The sequence below is a fragment of the Heptranchias perlo genome, chromosome 18, assembly GCF_035084215.1.
Source record: "Heptranchias perlo isolate sHepPer1 chromosome 18, sHepPer1.hap1, whole genome shotgun sequence".
NCBI lineage: Eukaryota > Metazoa > Chordata > Chondrichthyes > Hexanchiformes > Hexanchidae > Heptranchias > Heptranchias perlo.
The window spans coordinates 22421454-22437894 of record NC_090342.1 but is presented as its reverse complement, the minus strand read 5'-3'; the positions used below and the strand labels follow the sequence as shown (position 1 = coordinate 22437894).

At 39.3% G+C, this 16441-nt stretch overlaps 1 protein-coding gene across 4 annotated transcripts in view; it reads left to right on the top strand.

The window, feature by feature from the left end:
- The first annotated feature begins 8393 nt into the window (after positions 1-8393).
- The window catches only part of cped1 (cadherin-like and PC-esterase domain containing 1), a 208361-nt gene continuing 200313 nt past the window's right edge, over positions 8394-16441 (top strand). Inside the window, exon 1 of one of the 4 annotated variants that reach the window (XM_067999519.1) lies at positions 8394-9605. In XM_067999519.1, the coding sequence (XP_067855620.1) occupies positions 9342-9605 (264 nt within the window). In that variant the 5' untranslated portion in view covers positions 8394-9341. The remainder of the gene's footprint in view (positions 9606-16441) is intronic. The other 3 variants (XR_010966204.1, XM_067999518.1, XM_067999517.1) reach the window with 3 other exon arrangements.

Below are 16441 nucleotides of genomic sequence, written 5' to 3'. Positions count from 1 at the left end.
TCCGCTAGGACACTCGTCCCACTCCGGTTCAGGTGGAACCTGTCCCAGCAGTACAGCCCCTTCCTGTCCCAGTACCGGTGCCATGTCTCATGAAATGGAACTCCTCCCTCCCACACTAGTCTTTCAGCCACACATTCACCTTCCTGATCTGCCTATCCCTACACCAATTGGCACGTGGCTCGGGTAATAATCCTGAGATTACCACCATGAGGTCCTGTTTTTAATTTAGTTCTTAACTTCCGATATTCTCTTAGCAAGACCTCCTTCCTTTTCTTCCCTATGTTGTTGGTCCCAACATGGACTATGACAACTGGATCTTCTCCCTCCCTTTCCAAGTTCCTCTCCAGTTGCTCCAAGATATCCTTTACCCTTGCACCAGATAGGCATTACACCCTTCTGGACTCTCAGTCGTGACTGCAGAGGACACTACCTATCCCCTAATTATCAAATCCCCTATGACTACAACCTTTCTGTTCTGCTCCTCCCACCGCCCCCCCCACTTCCCCCCCTCCTCCCCCCCACCTTGGACTACGTCCTGCTCCACGGTGCCATGCTTAGCATTCTGGATGTCCACGTCGCAGCCTGATCCTTATCCTCACAGATAGCAAGTACATTGTACCTGTTGGATAGATCCAGTGTCTGCGGGATGTCCTTCTCTACCTCTCCTTGGTTCCCCTTATCGTGCTGACTATACCTCTGATTTCCTCTGAGGTGTGACTGTACTCTGGAGAATACTATCCAAAAATTCCTCCCTCTCCTTTATGTGTTGGAGTGACTCTAACTCGCACTCCAGCTCAAAGACTCTGAACTGGAGTGTCTCAAGTCAGAGATATTTCCTGCAGATGTGGCAATCCAGGACTGTCTCACTGTCCACAAACTCTCACATATTACAGTCCCGACACATAGCCTGCACTGCCATTTCTTGTTTTTATTTATTTATTAGTAGTAATTTAATTCTAGATATAATACAATTACTTGAGATCAAGATTATATTTAGTAGATGGATTTAGCTTGATTTCAGATTAATTTGTAACTAAGTAGTCTTGTTTTATGTTTATTAACTTTTTTATTTTAGTATCCCCTTAACTCCTATTTATTATTTATGTATACCAGCTTTTTATTTAATGCAATTCGGATCCCATTAATGTTGATATCCTCTATTTGGTTAATTTTAATTTTATCCCCTTAGACCTAATTCATTATTCAGATTATTTATTTATACATTTACTGATGCCCCTTAGTTTAAATGATATAGCACCTCCTTCCCCCTATGCACCTAATTCCCACTCTCATCAAATTCCCATCGTCACTCTGTTTAGCAAGTCATTCCATTTAGTAGATTCACCCAACTCTCACCAAGCTCTGTGCTTAAAGCTCTTCAGGTTAGTATATTGGACAGATAGATGTTAAATAAAATTTAAGTGGGGAAATGAGATGGTACATACTGAGAGGAAGAATAAGAAAAGAAAATCTACATTAAATCATAAATATTTAAATGGAGTGGAAGAGCATAGAGACTTAGGGGTTCAAATTTACTGATCTTTAAAAGTTTATTTTAATTAATTCTCGGGATATGGATGCCATTGGCAAAGCCAGCATTTATTGCCCATCCCTAGTTGCCCTTGAGAAGGTGATGGTGAACCTTCTTCTTGAACTGCTGCAGTCCATGTCATGAAGGTCCTCCCATAGTACTGTTAAGTAGGGAATGGGAGGACAAATTGATAAATGCATATGAGATCCTAGGTTTATAAGTAGGGGTAGAGAGCACAAAAGCAAAAAGGAAAGGCTAAACCTATGCAAGTCATTGGTTAGACCGCAGTTAGAACATTTTGTCGAATTTTAGGTGCCCACTTTAGGAAAGTTGTCAAGCCAATAGTGAGGCTATTTAACAGATTTACTATGATACTATAGAGCCTTATAAGAACATAAGAAATAGGAGCAGGAGTAGGTCATATGGGCCCTCGGGCCTGCTCCGCCATTCAGGAAGATTATGGCTGATCTTCGACCTCAACTCCACTTTCTCATCTGATCCCCATATCCCTTGATTCCTCTAGAGTGCAAAAATCTATCTATCTTAGCCTTGAATATACTCAATAACTCAGCATCTACAGCCCTCTGGGGTCTAGAATTCCAAAGATTCACAACCCTCTGAGTGAAGAAATTCCTCCTCATCTCAGTTTTAAATGGCCGACCCCCTATCCTGAGACTTTGCCTCCTAATTCTAGGCTCTCCAGCCAGGGAAAACAACCTCTCAGCATCTAGCCTGTCAAGCCCACTCAGAATCTTGTATGTTTCAATGAGATCACCTCTCATTCTTCTAAACTCCAGAGAGTATAGGCCCATTCTACCCAATCTCTCCTCATAGGACAACCCTCTCATCCCAGGAATCAACCTAGTGAACCTTTGTTGTACCGCCTCTAAGGCAAATATATGCTTCCTTAGATAAGGAGACCAAAACTGTGCACAGTACTCCAAGTGAGGTCTCACCAAAGCCCTGTACAATTGTAGTAGGACTTCCTTACTCTTGTACTCCAACCCCCTTGCAATAACGGCCAACATGCCATTTGCCTTCCTAATTGCTTGCTATACCTGTGTGCTAACTTTTTGTGTTTCTTGTAAGAGAACACCCAAATCTCTCTGAACACCAACATTTAATAGTTTTTCACCATTTAAAAAATATTCTGTTTTTCTATTCTTCTGACCAAAATGAATAACCTCACATTTCCCCACATTATACTCCATCTGCTACCTTCTTGCCCACTCACTTAACCTGTCCATATCCCTTTGCAGACTCTTTGTGCCACCTCACAGCTTACTTTCCAACCTAGCTTTGTATTGTCAGCAAACTTGGATACATTACACTCGATCCTTTCATCTAAATCATTAATATAGATTGTAAATAGCTGAGGCACAATCACTGATCCTTGCGGCACTCCACAAGTTACAGCCTGCCAACTTGAAAATGACCCGTTTACCCCTACTCTCTGTTTTCTGTCCGTTAACCAATCCTCTATCCATGCTAATATATTACCCCCAACCCAAAGAGCCCTTATCTTGTGTAACAACCTTTTATGTGGCACCTTATCGAATGCCTTTTGAAAATCCAAATATACGACATCCACTGGTTCCCCTTTATCTACCCTGCTAATTACATCCTCAAAAAACTCTAATAAATTTGTCAAGCATGATTTCCCTTTCATAAAACCATGTTGACTCTGCCTAATCGTTTTATAATTTTCTAAGTGCCCTGTTACCACTTCCTTAATAATGGATTCCAGCATTTTCCCGACAACTGATGTCAGGCTAACCGGCCTGTAGTTCCCTGTTTTCTCTTTCCCTCCTTTCTTGAATATCGGGCTTACATTTGCTACCTTCCAATCTACTGGAACCTTTCTAGAATCTAGAGAATTTTGGAAGATCACAACCAATGCATCCACTATCTCTGCAGCCACCTCTTTCAGAACGCTAGGACGTAGGCCATCAGGTCCAGGGGATTTATCGGCTTTTAGTCCTATTAGTTTCTCCAGTACTTTTTCTTTACTGATATTAATTACTTTAAGTTCCTCACTCTCATTAGCCCCATGGTTCCCCACTATTTCTAGTATGCTTTTTGTGTCTTCTACTGTGAAGACAGATGCAAAATATTTGTTTAACATCTCTGCCATTTCCTTATTCCTCATTATAATTTCTCCAGTCTCAGCCTGTAAGGGACCAAAATTTACTTTTGCTACTCTCTTCCTTTTTGCATACTTGAAGAAGCTCTTACAATCCATTTTTATATTTCTTGATAGTTTACTTTCATTTTCTATTTTCTCTCTTTTTATCAATTTTTTTGGTCATCCTTTGCTGATTTCTAAAACTCTCCCACTCCTCAGGCTTTTTACTCTTCTTTGCAACATTATAGGCCTCTTCTTTTAATCTAATACTATCCTTAACTTCTTTAGTTAGCCACAGATGAATCACTTTTCCCATGGAGTTTTTATTTCTCAATGGAATATATATTCATTGAGAATTTTGAAATATTTAAGAACATAAGAACATAAGAAATAGGAGCAGGAGTAGGCCAATCGGCCCTTCGAGCCTGCTCCGCCATTCAATAAGACCATGGCTGATCTGATCCTAACCTCAAATCTAAATTCATGTCCAATTTCCTGCCCGCTCCCCATAACCCCTAATTCCCTTTACTTCTAGGAAACTGTCTATTTCTGTTTTAAATTTATTCAATGATGTAGCTTCCACAGCTTCCTGGGGCAGCAAATTTCTTCAAACGTTTACCATTGCTTATCTACTGTCATACCTATTAATCTAATTTTCCAATCTACCTTAGCCACCTTGCCCCTCATACCTACGTAATTGGCTTTATTTAAGTTTAAGACTCTAGTTTCGGATTTAAGTATGTTACTCTCAAACTCAACATGAAATTCTATCATATTATGATCACCCTTCCCCAGAGGATCCTTTACTGGGCGATTACTAATTAATCCTTTCTCATTACACAATACAAGATCTAAAATAGCCTGTTCCCTGGTTGGTTCCATGACATTGTTCTAAGAAACTGTCTTGAATGCATTCCATGAGCCCGTCCTCCAGACTGCCTTTGCCAATTTGATTTGTCCAGTCTATATGAAGATTAAAGTCCCCCGCAATTATTGAATTACCTTTATTACAAGCTCCAACTATTTCTTGCATAATACTCTGTCCAACGGTATAGCTACTGTTAGGGGGCCTATAAACTACTCCCACCAATGTTTCCTGCCCCTTGTTTCTTATTTCCCCCCATATGGATTCTACTTCCTAATCCTCTGAGCCAAGATCCTTTTTCACCACTGTCCTTATGTCATCCTTTATTATCAGGGCTACCCCCCCACCCCCACTTTTCCATTCTGCCTGTCTTTTCGCAACGTCAAGTACCCTGGAATATTTAGTTCCCGACCTTGGTCACATTGCAACCATGGCTATTAGATCAAACCCATTTATCTTTATTTGTGCCACTAATTCATCTGTCTTGTTACGAATGCTTCATGCATTCAGATAAAGAGCCTTTAATTTTAACATTTTACCATTTTTCCCTGCTTTGATCTTATTCGCTGATGCACTATTACTGTTAAACTCTCTGTCCCTCCCTGCCACAGTCTGCTTATCTTTACCCAAATCACTACACTGCTCTGTTGTCTTGACTTTTCTCTTTAGATTTCTGAATTTCCCCTCACCTGACCCTCCCCTCCTCAACTCCCTTTTAAGTTTAAATCCCTATCTACAGCCCTAGTTATTCAATTTGCCAGGACACTGGTCCCAGCCTGGTTGAAGTGGAACCCGTCCCAACAGAACAACTCCCTTTTCCCCCAGTACTGGTGCCATTGCCCCATGAATCAAAACCCCTGTCTCCCACACCACTCTTTGGACCAGCATTTAACTCTCTGATCTGTTTGTCCCTATGCCAATTTGCACATGACTCAGGTAGTAATCCAGAGATTATTACCTTTGAGGTTCTGCTTATTAATTTAGACCCTAGCTCCTCAAAATGTCTCAGCAGAACCTCATTCTTAGTTCTACCTATGTCGTTGGTTCCTACGTGGACTACAAAAACAGGATCCTCCCCCTCATGCCCCAAGTTCTTTTCCAGCCACGAGGAGATATCTTTAACCCTGGCACCAGGCAGGCAACACAGTCTTCGGAACTCTTGGTCACGGCTGCAGAGAACAATGTCTATCCCCCTGACTATACTATCCCCTACCACTACCAGATTCCGTTTTACTCCCCCCCCCCCCCCACCCCTGTATCACGGTGCCGTGGTTAGTTTGCCTATCCTCCCTGCAGCCCTTGTTCTCATCCATACAGGTGACAAGTACCTTGTACCTGTTGGACAAGGTCAAGGGCTGAGGCTCCTCCATCACTACATCCTGGGTCCCTGTATCTGCCTGACTCGCAGTGAAACCCTCCTGTCCCTGACCACTGAACAAATCTAAACTATTACCTAATCTTATGAGGAGAGACTAGAGATACTGTAACTCATTCACTGGGACAGAGAAGGGTAAGAGCAAACCTGATAGGGTTCAAAAATATGAGAGATTTTGATAAGGTAAATACGGAAAAACTATTTTCACTGGTCTGTAAATTGGTAACTGAAGGGCATAAATTTAAAATCACTACCAAAAGAAAGGGAGAGGTCAGGGGTGTTTATGCAGAGATGTTGTTGGGACATGGAATGTCCTACCAGAAACATTGGTGGAAGCAGAATTTTTAAAAAGGGAAAAAATAAATATTTGAAAAAGAAATAAATTAAAAAAGGTATAGGGGAGGAGCAGGAAAATGGGATAAAGTGGATTAACTCTTTCAGAGAACTGGTGCAGGTGCGATAGGATGAATGTACTCCTTCTATGTTGTAAAATTTTATGATTCCAAGAAACTAAGTTGAATTTGCACATATTTAGTTTACTTTGGACCCTTACAGCTAAACTTTTTCATCCATTAGCCAGATTCAAACTTAGGTTCTCAAAGTAAATGAATAATATGTTAAGCTACCGCACTATCCATTTTCAATTAAATTATTTTAACATTTTTTGTTCAAAAAGCATACAACAAAGTTTAGAAAGAGAGTAAAATAGTATAATTCACCTGGAAAGAAAATGGATGGTACTTCACCTGCACATTTTTAATATAATTAAATTTCATTTTCCATAAGTTTTATCTGGTAATAAAAAAAATCAGTTGCACTTCTCGTACTGAAGATCTTCCCCAAATCACTCATTTACCTTAAATGAACTCTTCAAAATAGTAGCTTCTACAAAATTCCTCACTGAAATTAGTTTAACTTCTGAGATATTGGGCACTGTTGGACTGAATAGGAAACTAATAATTTAGATCAACAGTTGGGGTGAGACAAGAATGCACACTGTCATCTGATTTATTTAATCTAGTACTGGAAACTGTAATGAATCTTGCACTAAAACATGATATTGGAGGAGCCTCCTTATGTAGCAACATTTTAAACAATCTCAGATTTGCTGATGACATTCACCTTATAGCAACATCTGAAACAGATTTGCAGAGACTAACTGATAAGGTGTATGTGGAGAGTACAAAATTTGGATTAAGCATTAAAATAAAGAAGACAAAGGTCATGTCATTTGGGAAGCATCAGGAAGCTGTGCGCATTACAGTTGGGGGGGGGGTGCAGTTGAACAGGGGGAAAAGTTTCCATATTTTGATGGATTAATGGCAGAGAATGGGAGTTGTGAAGAAGACATCAAAAGGTTTGGACTTGCTTCTGCTGCTTTTGGAAGATTAAGCAGGATATGGAAATATAAAGATATTTTGGTAAAATGAAGATAAGAGTTTATGAAGCAATAGTTATCCCCATATTATTATTTGGATCTGAGCATCGGAACATGAGAAAAGTTGATGAACCAAAGATACTAGCAGCAGAGATGAGTTGGTTGAAAGGAATACTGGGAGTATCCAGGAAACAAAGAATCAAGAATGACATAATAAGAACATGGCTTGGACAAGAAACCATAGTTATTCAGAAGATCCAAGAAAGAGAACTATGATAGTTTGGGCACATTTCAAGAATGGAAACAGCTAGAATACCTCTCATGGGCCTGCATATAGAAAGGAATAAAGAAAGGCTTTCATTTATATAGCACCTTTCCGATCCTCAGATCCTCTCAACGCGCTATAGAGGTACATGGAATAAGAAGCTGCTGGATAGACAGTATCAAGAGTGACTTGTCACAGAAAGGGATACAGATGATTGAAGAGGCTAGGCTAGCTCAGAATTGACATTAATGGAGTGAATTCATTCCCATCGTTGTTGCTGAGTTGACGGACAAGAATGTAATAGCATCTATATTAATACGTCACATTATTACACCTTCCAACTGACATATTCTCCAGTTACACTGTGCTTTTGGAACTGGTGCTACACTGACATTTGCAAGATTTGGTCCCAAAAGTTTATTTTCAGCAATGTGAACAATTGGACACTGCTGCAGCCATCTGAAATGTAGATAGAATCAGATTATCGGATAGTGTGTACCCCCTAAAACATTGCGCATTGATTTAATCAGATTATCCTTGTCTTCTGTGATTATTTTATGGAGCAAGCTGTAGATCTGGACTTTTTAAAAACAATCTTTAAGTATAATTGATATAATGGAAAGGGTAAACTGCAAAGTTAGGACATTTGAGGCTGTCATTTTGTTTTTGAGTGACGTGCCAGTAGGTAGAGTATATTTAAAGAAATGCGACCTATAATATTTAATAGTTTTCACTTTAAATATAAAAATCCAAAGTATTCCCGCCTACCCAGTTAAGGGAGCTTGGCGTCATCCTGAACAGTGTTTATTTTTTGAGACTTAACGGAAACCATAAGTTCTGGAAAGTGAAGTCTGGTTAAACAAGCGGCGAGGAAAAGGAAGATCGATATCTTAGAATCGGGTGAAACAGAAAAAAAAAGTTATTCATTTTCTTTTACTATCTTTTCTCCATTGACGAGGTCACAATCCACGTCGGTGGAAGTTTGATTCGCTGCAGCTCGGAGGTCGGGAGTTCCAACTGGTTTTAATCACTGAGTCGGGAATTGCTTCCCGCAGCCATAGGCAGCTCCTTTGGTGTCTGCTCCATGACGCAGACTGCATTTATTAATTTTTAACTGAGAACAGGAAAAGAGTTAACTTCAGTGACAGGAAACTTGTGCAACACAGCAACGTTTGTTATTCGCTCGAAAGCATTCCTGGCTACGTAAATGCAAGTTAAATAAACCCCAATAACACTGGAAAATGCTAAACTATATAAACTGTTTGAGAATTTTAATACAAGCGTATCTGTGACTCAAATATGTAAAACCCTGGAAACTTTTCCTGCTTTGGGTGTGAATTCAAAAGAAGGCTCCCACTTCACTACCATTGGAAATCGAACTCGTCCTCCTTTCATGGTCTTTACAGTTTGCAGAGCAGTTTAATTTGTATCTTTGTTTAGGTGAGATTTTAAAGGATTGTCTGATCAGGACCTAAAGGCTTTGCTCCGGTTTCTGAGATATGCCTTATGATACTCGCTAAGTGATTCAGTGGGTGTAATGTGACTGGTTTAATGGAACCGTTATATTTCTGGAAGGACAACTGAACGGAGGTGCTCAGAAATTTAGCAACATCAAATCCTGACGCCCAGCTTTGGGCAAATCCGACCCGTATCACAGACACAAGGGCAAGTTGCTGTAACAGCCCTGGGGACAGAGCCCTGACGTGATCGGCGTATTGTCGTGACTCGTATTTCTTGAGTAGCTCTGTGTCAGTCAAATGGCGTGTCGGCGTGGTGCGCTGAGATAGCGGAGTGGTACAGATATGTATGTTCGCCAAGTACTGGTGTGTTGCCGCCGGTTGAAATGTCCTCGCCCTTTAGTGTTGGTAGTGGCGATCGCCGTGTGCTTGGTGTACCCATCACTCACAGTCTTCCGACTCCGAGCAGGGAGGTTCAGCGCCCTTATGGTGAACCAGGGCTCCTGGAATAAGTCAACACAAGTTACATCAAATGGGGAACAATCTGAGGGCGATAAAAATTGCGTATCTGGATCCGCTGGACTGGATGTACTTCAAAAGCTAATCGAGGTGGGAACGGTTACACTGTAAATTGCTCGCCGCGTATATAAATGTGAGATATTAAAAACACATGATTTCATATTAGATATATTTTTAAATGGTTGATTTCATGTTTCCTTGATTCGGACTTGGTACTTTAAAGAGGTAGAATAAATGAAATACTGCCATTAAATAAACAGAACATGGAACTGGACTTTTCTTTTGGTGCGTTTTTAAAGGTAATGGAAGTTTTCCAGTGAAAAAACTTACAGATTTTGGGAGATCGATATGTCCGGTTTAAGTTTTCTGACTTGTCACCTTAAGCTCAAATGGATACCAGTAACAAGGAGATGAAAGACGGGTAGCAGAAAATTTATGGGTTTAGGAGTTGACAACAGTCGTTGATTGAGGGATAGAGTTTAACTTATTTTTAGTACTGGACGCGATGAAACGCTTCCAATCAGCGGATGTTACAAGACCTGGTTCAAGAGTTCAAGTGGGGAAAAACATAGCTTTAAAATGTGCATCTGTTAGTGATCTGATTTTAAACTTGAAAAACGATACAAGATTAGTTCTGCATAAAGTCTACTTCCGATGATCCCATTGCAACAACATTGTGTAATTTTTATATTATGAAAAGGCCACGAACCTTTAATAAATTAAACTAAGAGTACCGTGTTAGATCATTAATAATAATGGGTGCTGGAGACTAGCACGTTACTGTAAATTAGAAAGAAATGGGTGCAATCTGTACTTGTTAAAACTGAAATGTAACGCATAAAGCTATTCTGATTCTGTTTTTTTCTTAGTATCTTAAAACTGTGAAACTCCTTACCTCCCGTAGTTTTTTCTTCCTCATATAATCCAAGGGCTTTTTAAATCCAAGCTCGCCAACCATTAATCACTACTTCCGGATGCATCTCTTCTCTGTTATTCTTTTCAACTCGATGTCCTTCAATTTAGATTCTTACATTTTTTAAAAATGTATAATTTATACAGAGTACGGAAAAAGGACCATAATTACCTCTGCGTGAATAACAACAGCCTTGCCAACGACGCCCACATCCCATGAATGAATAAAAAAAGTTTCTAGCTCACAGTCAAATTAAATATCTACTGACTATTAAGAACTTATCCACGTTATTATCGTGACTACTCCTGAATTTTTATGCTCATCATTACTGTATTTGCAATTTCACACCAATTCTCTTGACAGTCTCCGAGTAGGATTGCCAATTATTGTCAAACTGTGGACAGTTTTGTGTTATGGGGCTATAACCACTAGAAACTGGATTGAAACTACCCAAGATAATTTTTCGTGGGATACTTAAAGTGCACAAATAAGAGATTTTTATCCCACTTCTCTGGGCTAGGTTTGAACATACAGGTGACAGGGCAGTGTTTAATCCCTTTTGTCACCACTTTTTTTTAGATATAGCAACAATCCTAAACTTAATTTCAAATCTATGTGCATATATATAACACATGTAGCCAATAATTCCATGTCACAAATAGTTATCTCACATACTTGAAATACAGGATTTATTCCAAGTAAATAAGATAACAACCTCACCAATATTATAGGTTACAGTCTTCTTAACTTTTTTGGGACTCACATTCAGGAACTGTACTTGAGAACTTAAGGGTGTCAATGTTAACTCAGTATTTAAACAGACATTAGACAAGAACGTGGGCACACACTAATTAGCCTAACATCTATAAGCAAGAAGAGTATACAAGAGTATATTCTTGAATATTATTATTCTTTAGAGAGATATAAGTAGTCGTCATGGATTTTGTAGGAGTATCATGGAATCATACAGCATAGAAGGAGGCCTTTGGGCCCACCGTGCTTTCTTTGTAAGAGCTATCCAATTAGTCCCACCCCCCTGCTCTTTCCCAAAAGCACTACAAATTTTTCATTTTCAAGTATATATCCAATTCCTTTTTGAAAATTACCATTGAATCTGCCTCCTCCACCCTTTCAGGCAGCGCATTCGAGATCATAACAACTCGCTGCGTAAAAAATTTCTCATTATCTTCCCTCTGGTTTTTTTGCCAATTATCTTAACTCTGTGTCCTCTGGTTACCGACCCTCCTGCCAATGGAACCAGTTTCTCCCTATCTACTCTATCAAAACCTTACATAATTTTGAACATCTATCCTTAACTTTCTCTGCTCTGAGGAAAACAATTCCAGCTTCTCTCGTCTCTCCATATAACTGAAGTCCCTCCTCCCTGGTACCATTCTGGTAAATCTCCTTACCCTCTCCAAGGCCTTGACATCCTTCCCAGAATTGGATACAATACTCTAACTGAGGCCTAACCAGTGATTTATAAAGGTTTACCAAAATGTCCTTGTTTTTGTACTCTATATTTATAAAGCCAAGGAGTCCATATGCTTTTTTAACAGCCATATCAACTTGTCCTGCCATCTTCAAAGATTTGTGTATGTGAACCCCCAGGTCTCCCTGTTCCTGCACCCCCTTTAAAATTGCACCATTGAGTAGATCATGCCTCATAAATCTATTGGAATTCTTGGGAAGCGATAACTAAATCACTTAGTTAAGGTAATTCAGTTAGATTTTCAGAAGATGTTTGGTTATGTCGATAAAAGGCTTTTTTAGAGAACATCAAACTTCATGGCATGGATTGCAAGTTAGCTAGGTAAGTTAAAAGCTGGATTTCACCAAGTAGAAGGTAATCATAAATGGAAAACTTTTCTTTGGAGGGAGGGAGCAACTGCTAGAGGAGACCCAAAGGATCTTTGCTGGGTCTGTGTTTTACACACAGGTTTTTAGATGGGGTTTCCCAAACCCTTGGATGAATGTGAAGGGACCCTGAGGTTTCACAAAGTCATGAGATTTTTGTTTGTATAATCAGATTTCTGGATTTGTTGACTTTCTAACATGTTGTTTGTGTTGCTGTATACTAACAAAAAAAATTCCGCATTGATAGCGTTGTTTTGCTTTGGGTAGCTGACACTATCTTTTGGAAGTAAGGACAGAGTGCCCCTGGAATGTGTCAATATTGGCATGGTCCCTGTGAGCACATTAGTATTTGCAGTGAGACCCCACACAGAAAAGTTTGGAAATTATTTACATTAATGATAAATGATATGGAAGAGTGTACTTTTAGTAATACTATAAAATTTTGCTGTTGGATCCAACTATGTAGCCAGATGAGTATAAGAAATGCTTTGCATTTTAACATGGATAAGTGTGAGCTGATTCTGGAAACACAAAAATTGTATAAGATGAAGGGATGTTCATTAGCAAAGATAGTAAAAGAAAAGGAATCCAGTATTATTATTAGGCGTTCAAGGCTAATCATGTTTAGGGATGCACCTTAATGGTATTTGGTTGTAAGCCAAAACAACCTTTATTGTATGATGCAGTTTTGGACAACTTGCCTTCTAAAGGATGTCAAAACATTGAAAAGGGGTGAAGAGCAACAACAAGGTTGATTCCGGGACCTAGGCCTCTAAGCTATTACGAAGAGCGTCACAGAATTGAACATGTCTTCATTAGAGAAAAGTAGGTTGTGGGAGAAATATCCAACACTTTTAAACTGCTAAGAAGCATAGATAATGAACTTTGAATTGAGTACAGAGTGAAAGGGCACAATTACAAAATTAAAACTCTTCATTTGAAACTAGAGATCAGTAGGATTTTTTTGGACTAGTTAGGACTTAAAATTTAGGATATAAGTAAATATAGATAGAGAAGTTGAAATTCTGTGTTCACATTGGCCCATGAGCAGCAGAAACTGTTAATATTTTATGCTATGTAAAGCAACTGGTCATAGTTCAGTTACGTAGGTTATCAGGTACAATAAAGATTGGGCCAGATTTTGCTGGAGTGGGGGCATCTTACGGTGTACCTCATTAGTTAGACTTACAATTGCACCTTTAGGTTTTAAATTTTTTTGCCCACAACATTGCTGGAAGTGTGTGCTGATAACAGCGCAGCGAGTGCAACAGGGCATCTGGGACCTTGGTGAACAACGGGACAAACAGTGTGTCTCCTTAACTAATGAGATTAAAGGATTGAGAAATAAACAGAGGAAGGACTGAGAAGGAGGGTGGATTAGACTGGGTGAATTCAATGTCAGTACAGAAAGAAAAATAAAGAGTGGGAAAGAAAGATTGGATTAAGAGAGAGAGAAAAAACAGACAAAAAGGAAAAGTAAGAAAAAAATTAAATATTTAAAATTTGACATTTTTAAAATCTCCTATAACAAATGAAGGAATGAAACTCCACACTTATAATTGTTTACTTTCTGAGCGAGAGGTTAATTAGCAGTCATTAACAATTATCACATGGTGAAAAGGGTACTTAGGCTGATAATTACAAGACTTAACTTTCTGTGGTGAATTTAATGGACAATTAATGTGCAAATGTGACAACTTCATGAAAATCATGGTGAGGTTAAGAGCGAGATAACATTTTCGCAAAGTTAATGGCGGAGCTGCGCAAATGAGCCAGCAACTTGTGGCGATTTGCAATTCACGGGGTATCTCTTCCTCTCCTAAAGTTGCTGGCTGATTTGAACGTCGTATTTTGTTCAGACCGTTAGTTTTGAAGCAAAATCTGGCCTATTACCTTTTGAATCAGGTGGTAACTTTGCAGAACCTTCCCTCAAAAGTTTTAAAAAGTTGATAAAATCCATAAAGATCAAATTAAAAATGGGCTGTGAAAGGAACAGGCTTAAATCTGAGCCTTGGCTCAGTGGCAGCACCATCACATCTGAGTCAGAAGGTTGGGGTTCAAGCCCCACTCCAGAGACTTCAGCACATAATCTAGGCTGACACTTCTGTGCAGTACCGAGGGAGTAAAAGATCCCAACTGCACTATTTGAAGAAGAGCAAGGGAATTCTCCTTGTCAACATATATCCCTCAACCAACACCTAAAATAGATGATCTTGTCATTTATTTCATTGCTGTCTGTGGGAGTTTGCTGTACACAAATTGTCTGCCACGTTTCCTACATTACAACAGTGACTACTTTAAAGTATTTCGTTGGCTGTAAAGTGCTTTGGAACATCCTGAGGTTGTGAAAGGTGCTATATAAATGCAAGTCCTTTCTTTTTTAATATGCTGAATGGCCTTTCTTCATTCCATTCTTTCTCATATTTTTACTTTCCTTAAGCACCAGCTGCTGGAAAAGAAACAAACTGCTATGCGCTTGTTTTTAGCCACCAGCCAATGTCAATGGTAACAATAGCAGCTGGTTTCCAGTAAATGCCACTGATCTCTTTGTGGCATCATATCATAAGCAAAGCACACTTGCCCTGGGCAGCTAACACAATATAACACTTGATCACCATAACACTTGATGGCCTAACTGTCACTATGGCAACTGACTGTGACTACTATGCTCATCAGTACACAATTGAACACCACTAATACTGAAAATTGCCACAGAAAACACACAAAAACTAAACGTAAAAAATAAACAATATATCTATATTGTGGCAGGAAGGGGAGTGAGTAGTGGGAAGATGAATGGGTAGCAGATGAGGTATGAGTAAGGGGAAGGGGAAGCACACGTGATTGGGGGAGGGATGGGATTGGAGCCACTGAAGGCCACATTAACCCACAACCTCCACCTTAAATGTATCCTGGAGCTGTTGGTGGCTCCTTACCCTGCCACACAATGCCATACCACTCATTACCTCCCACATGAAAAGGAAGAACAAAAAACTAGGACAAAGCAAGAAGCAAAGAGTCAATGGGTGGGGAGGGAGGGCGAGAAACAGGAGAGGAGCGAAGCAAAAGAGGAAAAGAATCAGCAACATGAATACATCAGAGGGAGAGAGTGACCATATTCTCTGACTTACTGCATGCAGTGCCATGGGAGATCAACTAGTAATATATGAAATTGAAACACCTGTGTGTATGTATAAATGTTGAATAGAATGTTTATTCCATAGCTGGAAACTTCTATACATCCTTCCTGAAGTAGTTTTCACTTGAGGAATAAACATTGTACTCAACAACTTCCCCATGTGGTATCCTGTATATCTCATGCTGGAGGCGGCCACGAAAGCAGAGCAATTAACAAGCTGTTCAGACTCCTTGAGTAAAAACTGCATCTTCATCGTTTATTTGTTGAATGGGTGCGTCCGTGAAAGACTCCATATTTCAAATGTTTGTACTGATCAGTGTCCATGTGTCGAGTATTTTTGTTGTGAATAAATTTAGTGTAGCTGAGTAAAATCTATATTTTCAATAATTTGCTTTTAATAGATTTTTCTGATCAGTGATTTCTTTTCGTAGGGGAGGCAGCGATTACCAGCTAAAGAGAAAGAGTAGAGCATCACCACATGCTTAAAAAGAGGAAACAAATGGTATAGACTTTAATGCTTAATTCCAGCAAACAGCAAAATTATGTCATACTATCACCCAACACGTTTTCAATATTATATTTTAATGTTTACAGTTGTATTCATATTTAGTACAATTAGAATTAGATCTTTGTTATGTTGTAAAAAGTCAGATAGCCAGGTGGTGAAAGATAGAATACTAGAGCCTGGTCTTCAGTTGCTTCCACGCTTTCATTCACAGCGATCACCCTTACACATCATGCACCCCCGAGAGAAGATCCCTCCCATAAATGGATACAAGAGAGTCCCCAATTGATACCCACCACCTGAATACAATTAACACTAATTGGTATAAACCACATGGATACAATTAACACTGGTATCTAAGCTGGTAAACAGAAAAGCAACAATAAATCTTATTCTTGCCAAACTAATGTTGACTTGAAGATTCCTGCACTGAGGTAGAGAATATATTCATGGATACAAAACCATGTATAATTTTAAAGTTAAAATATTTTTACTTTTTTTCATCTTATTAA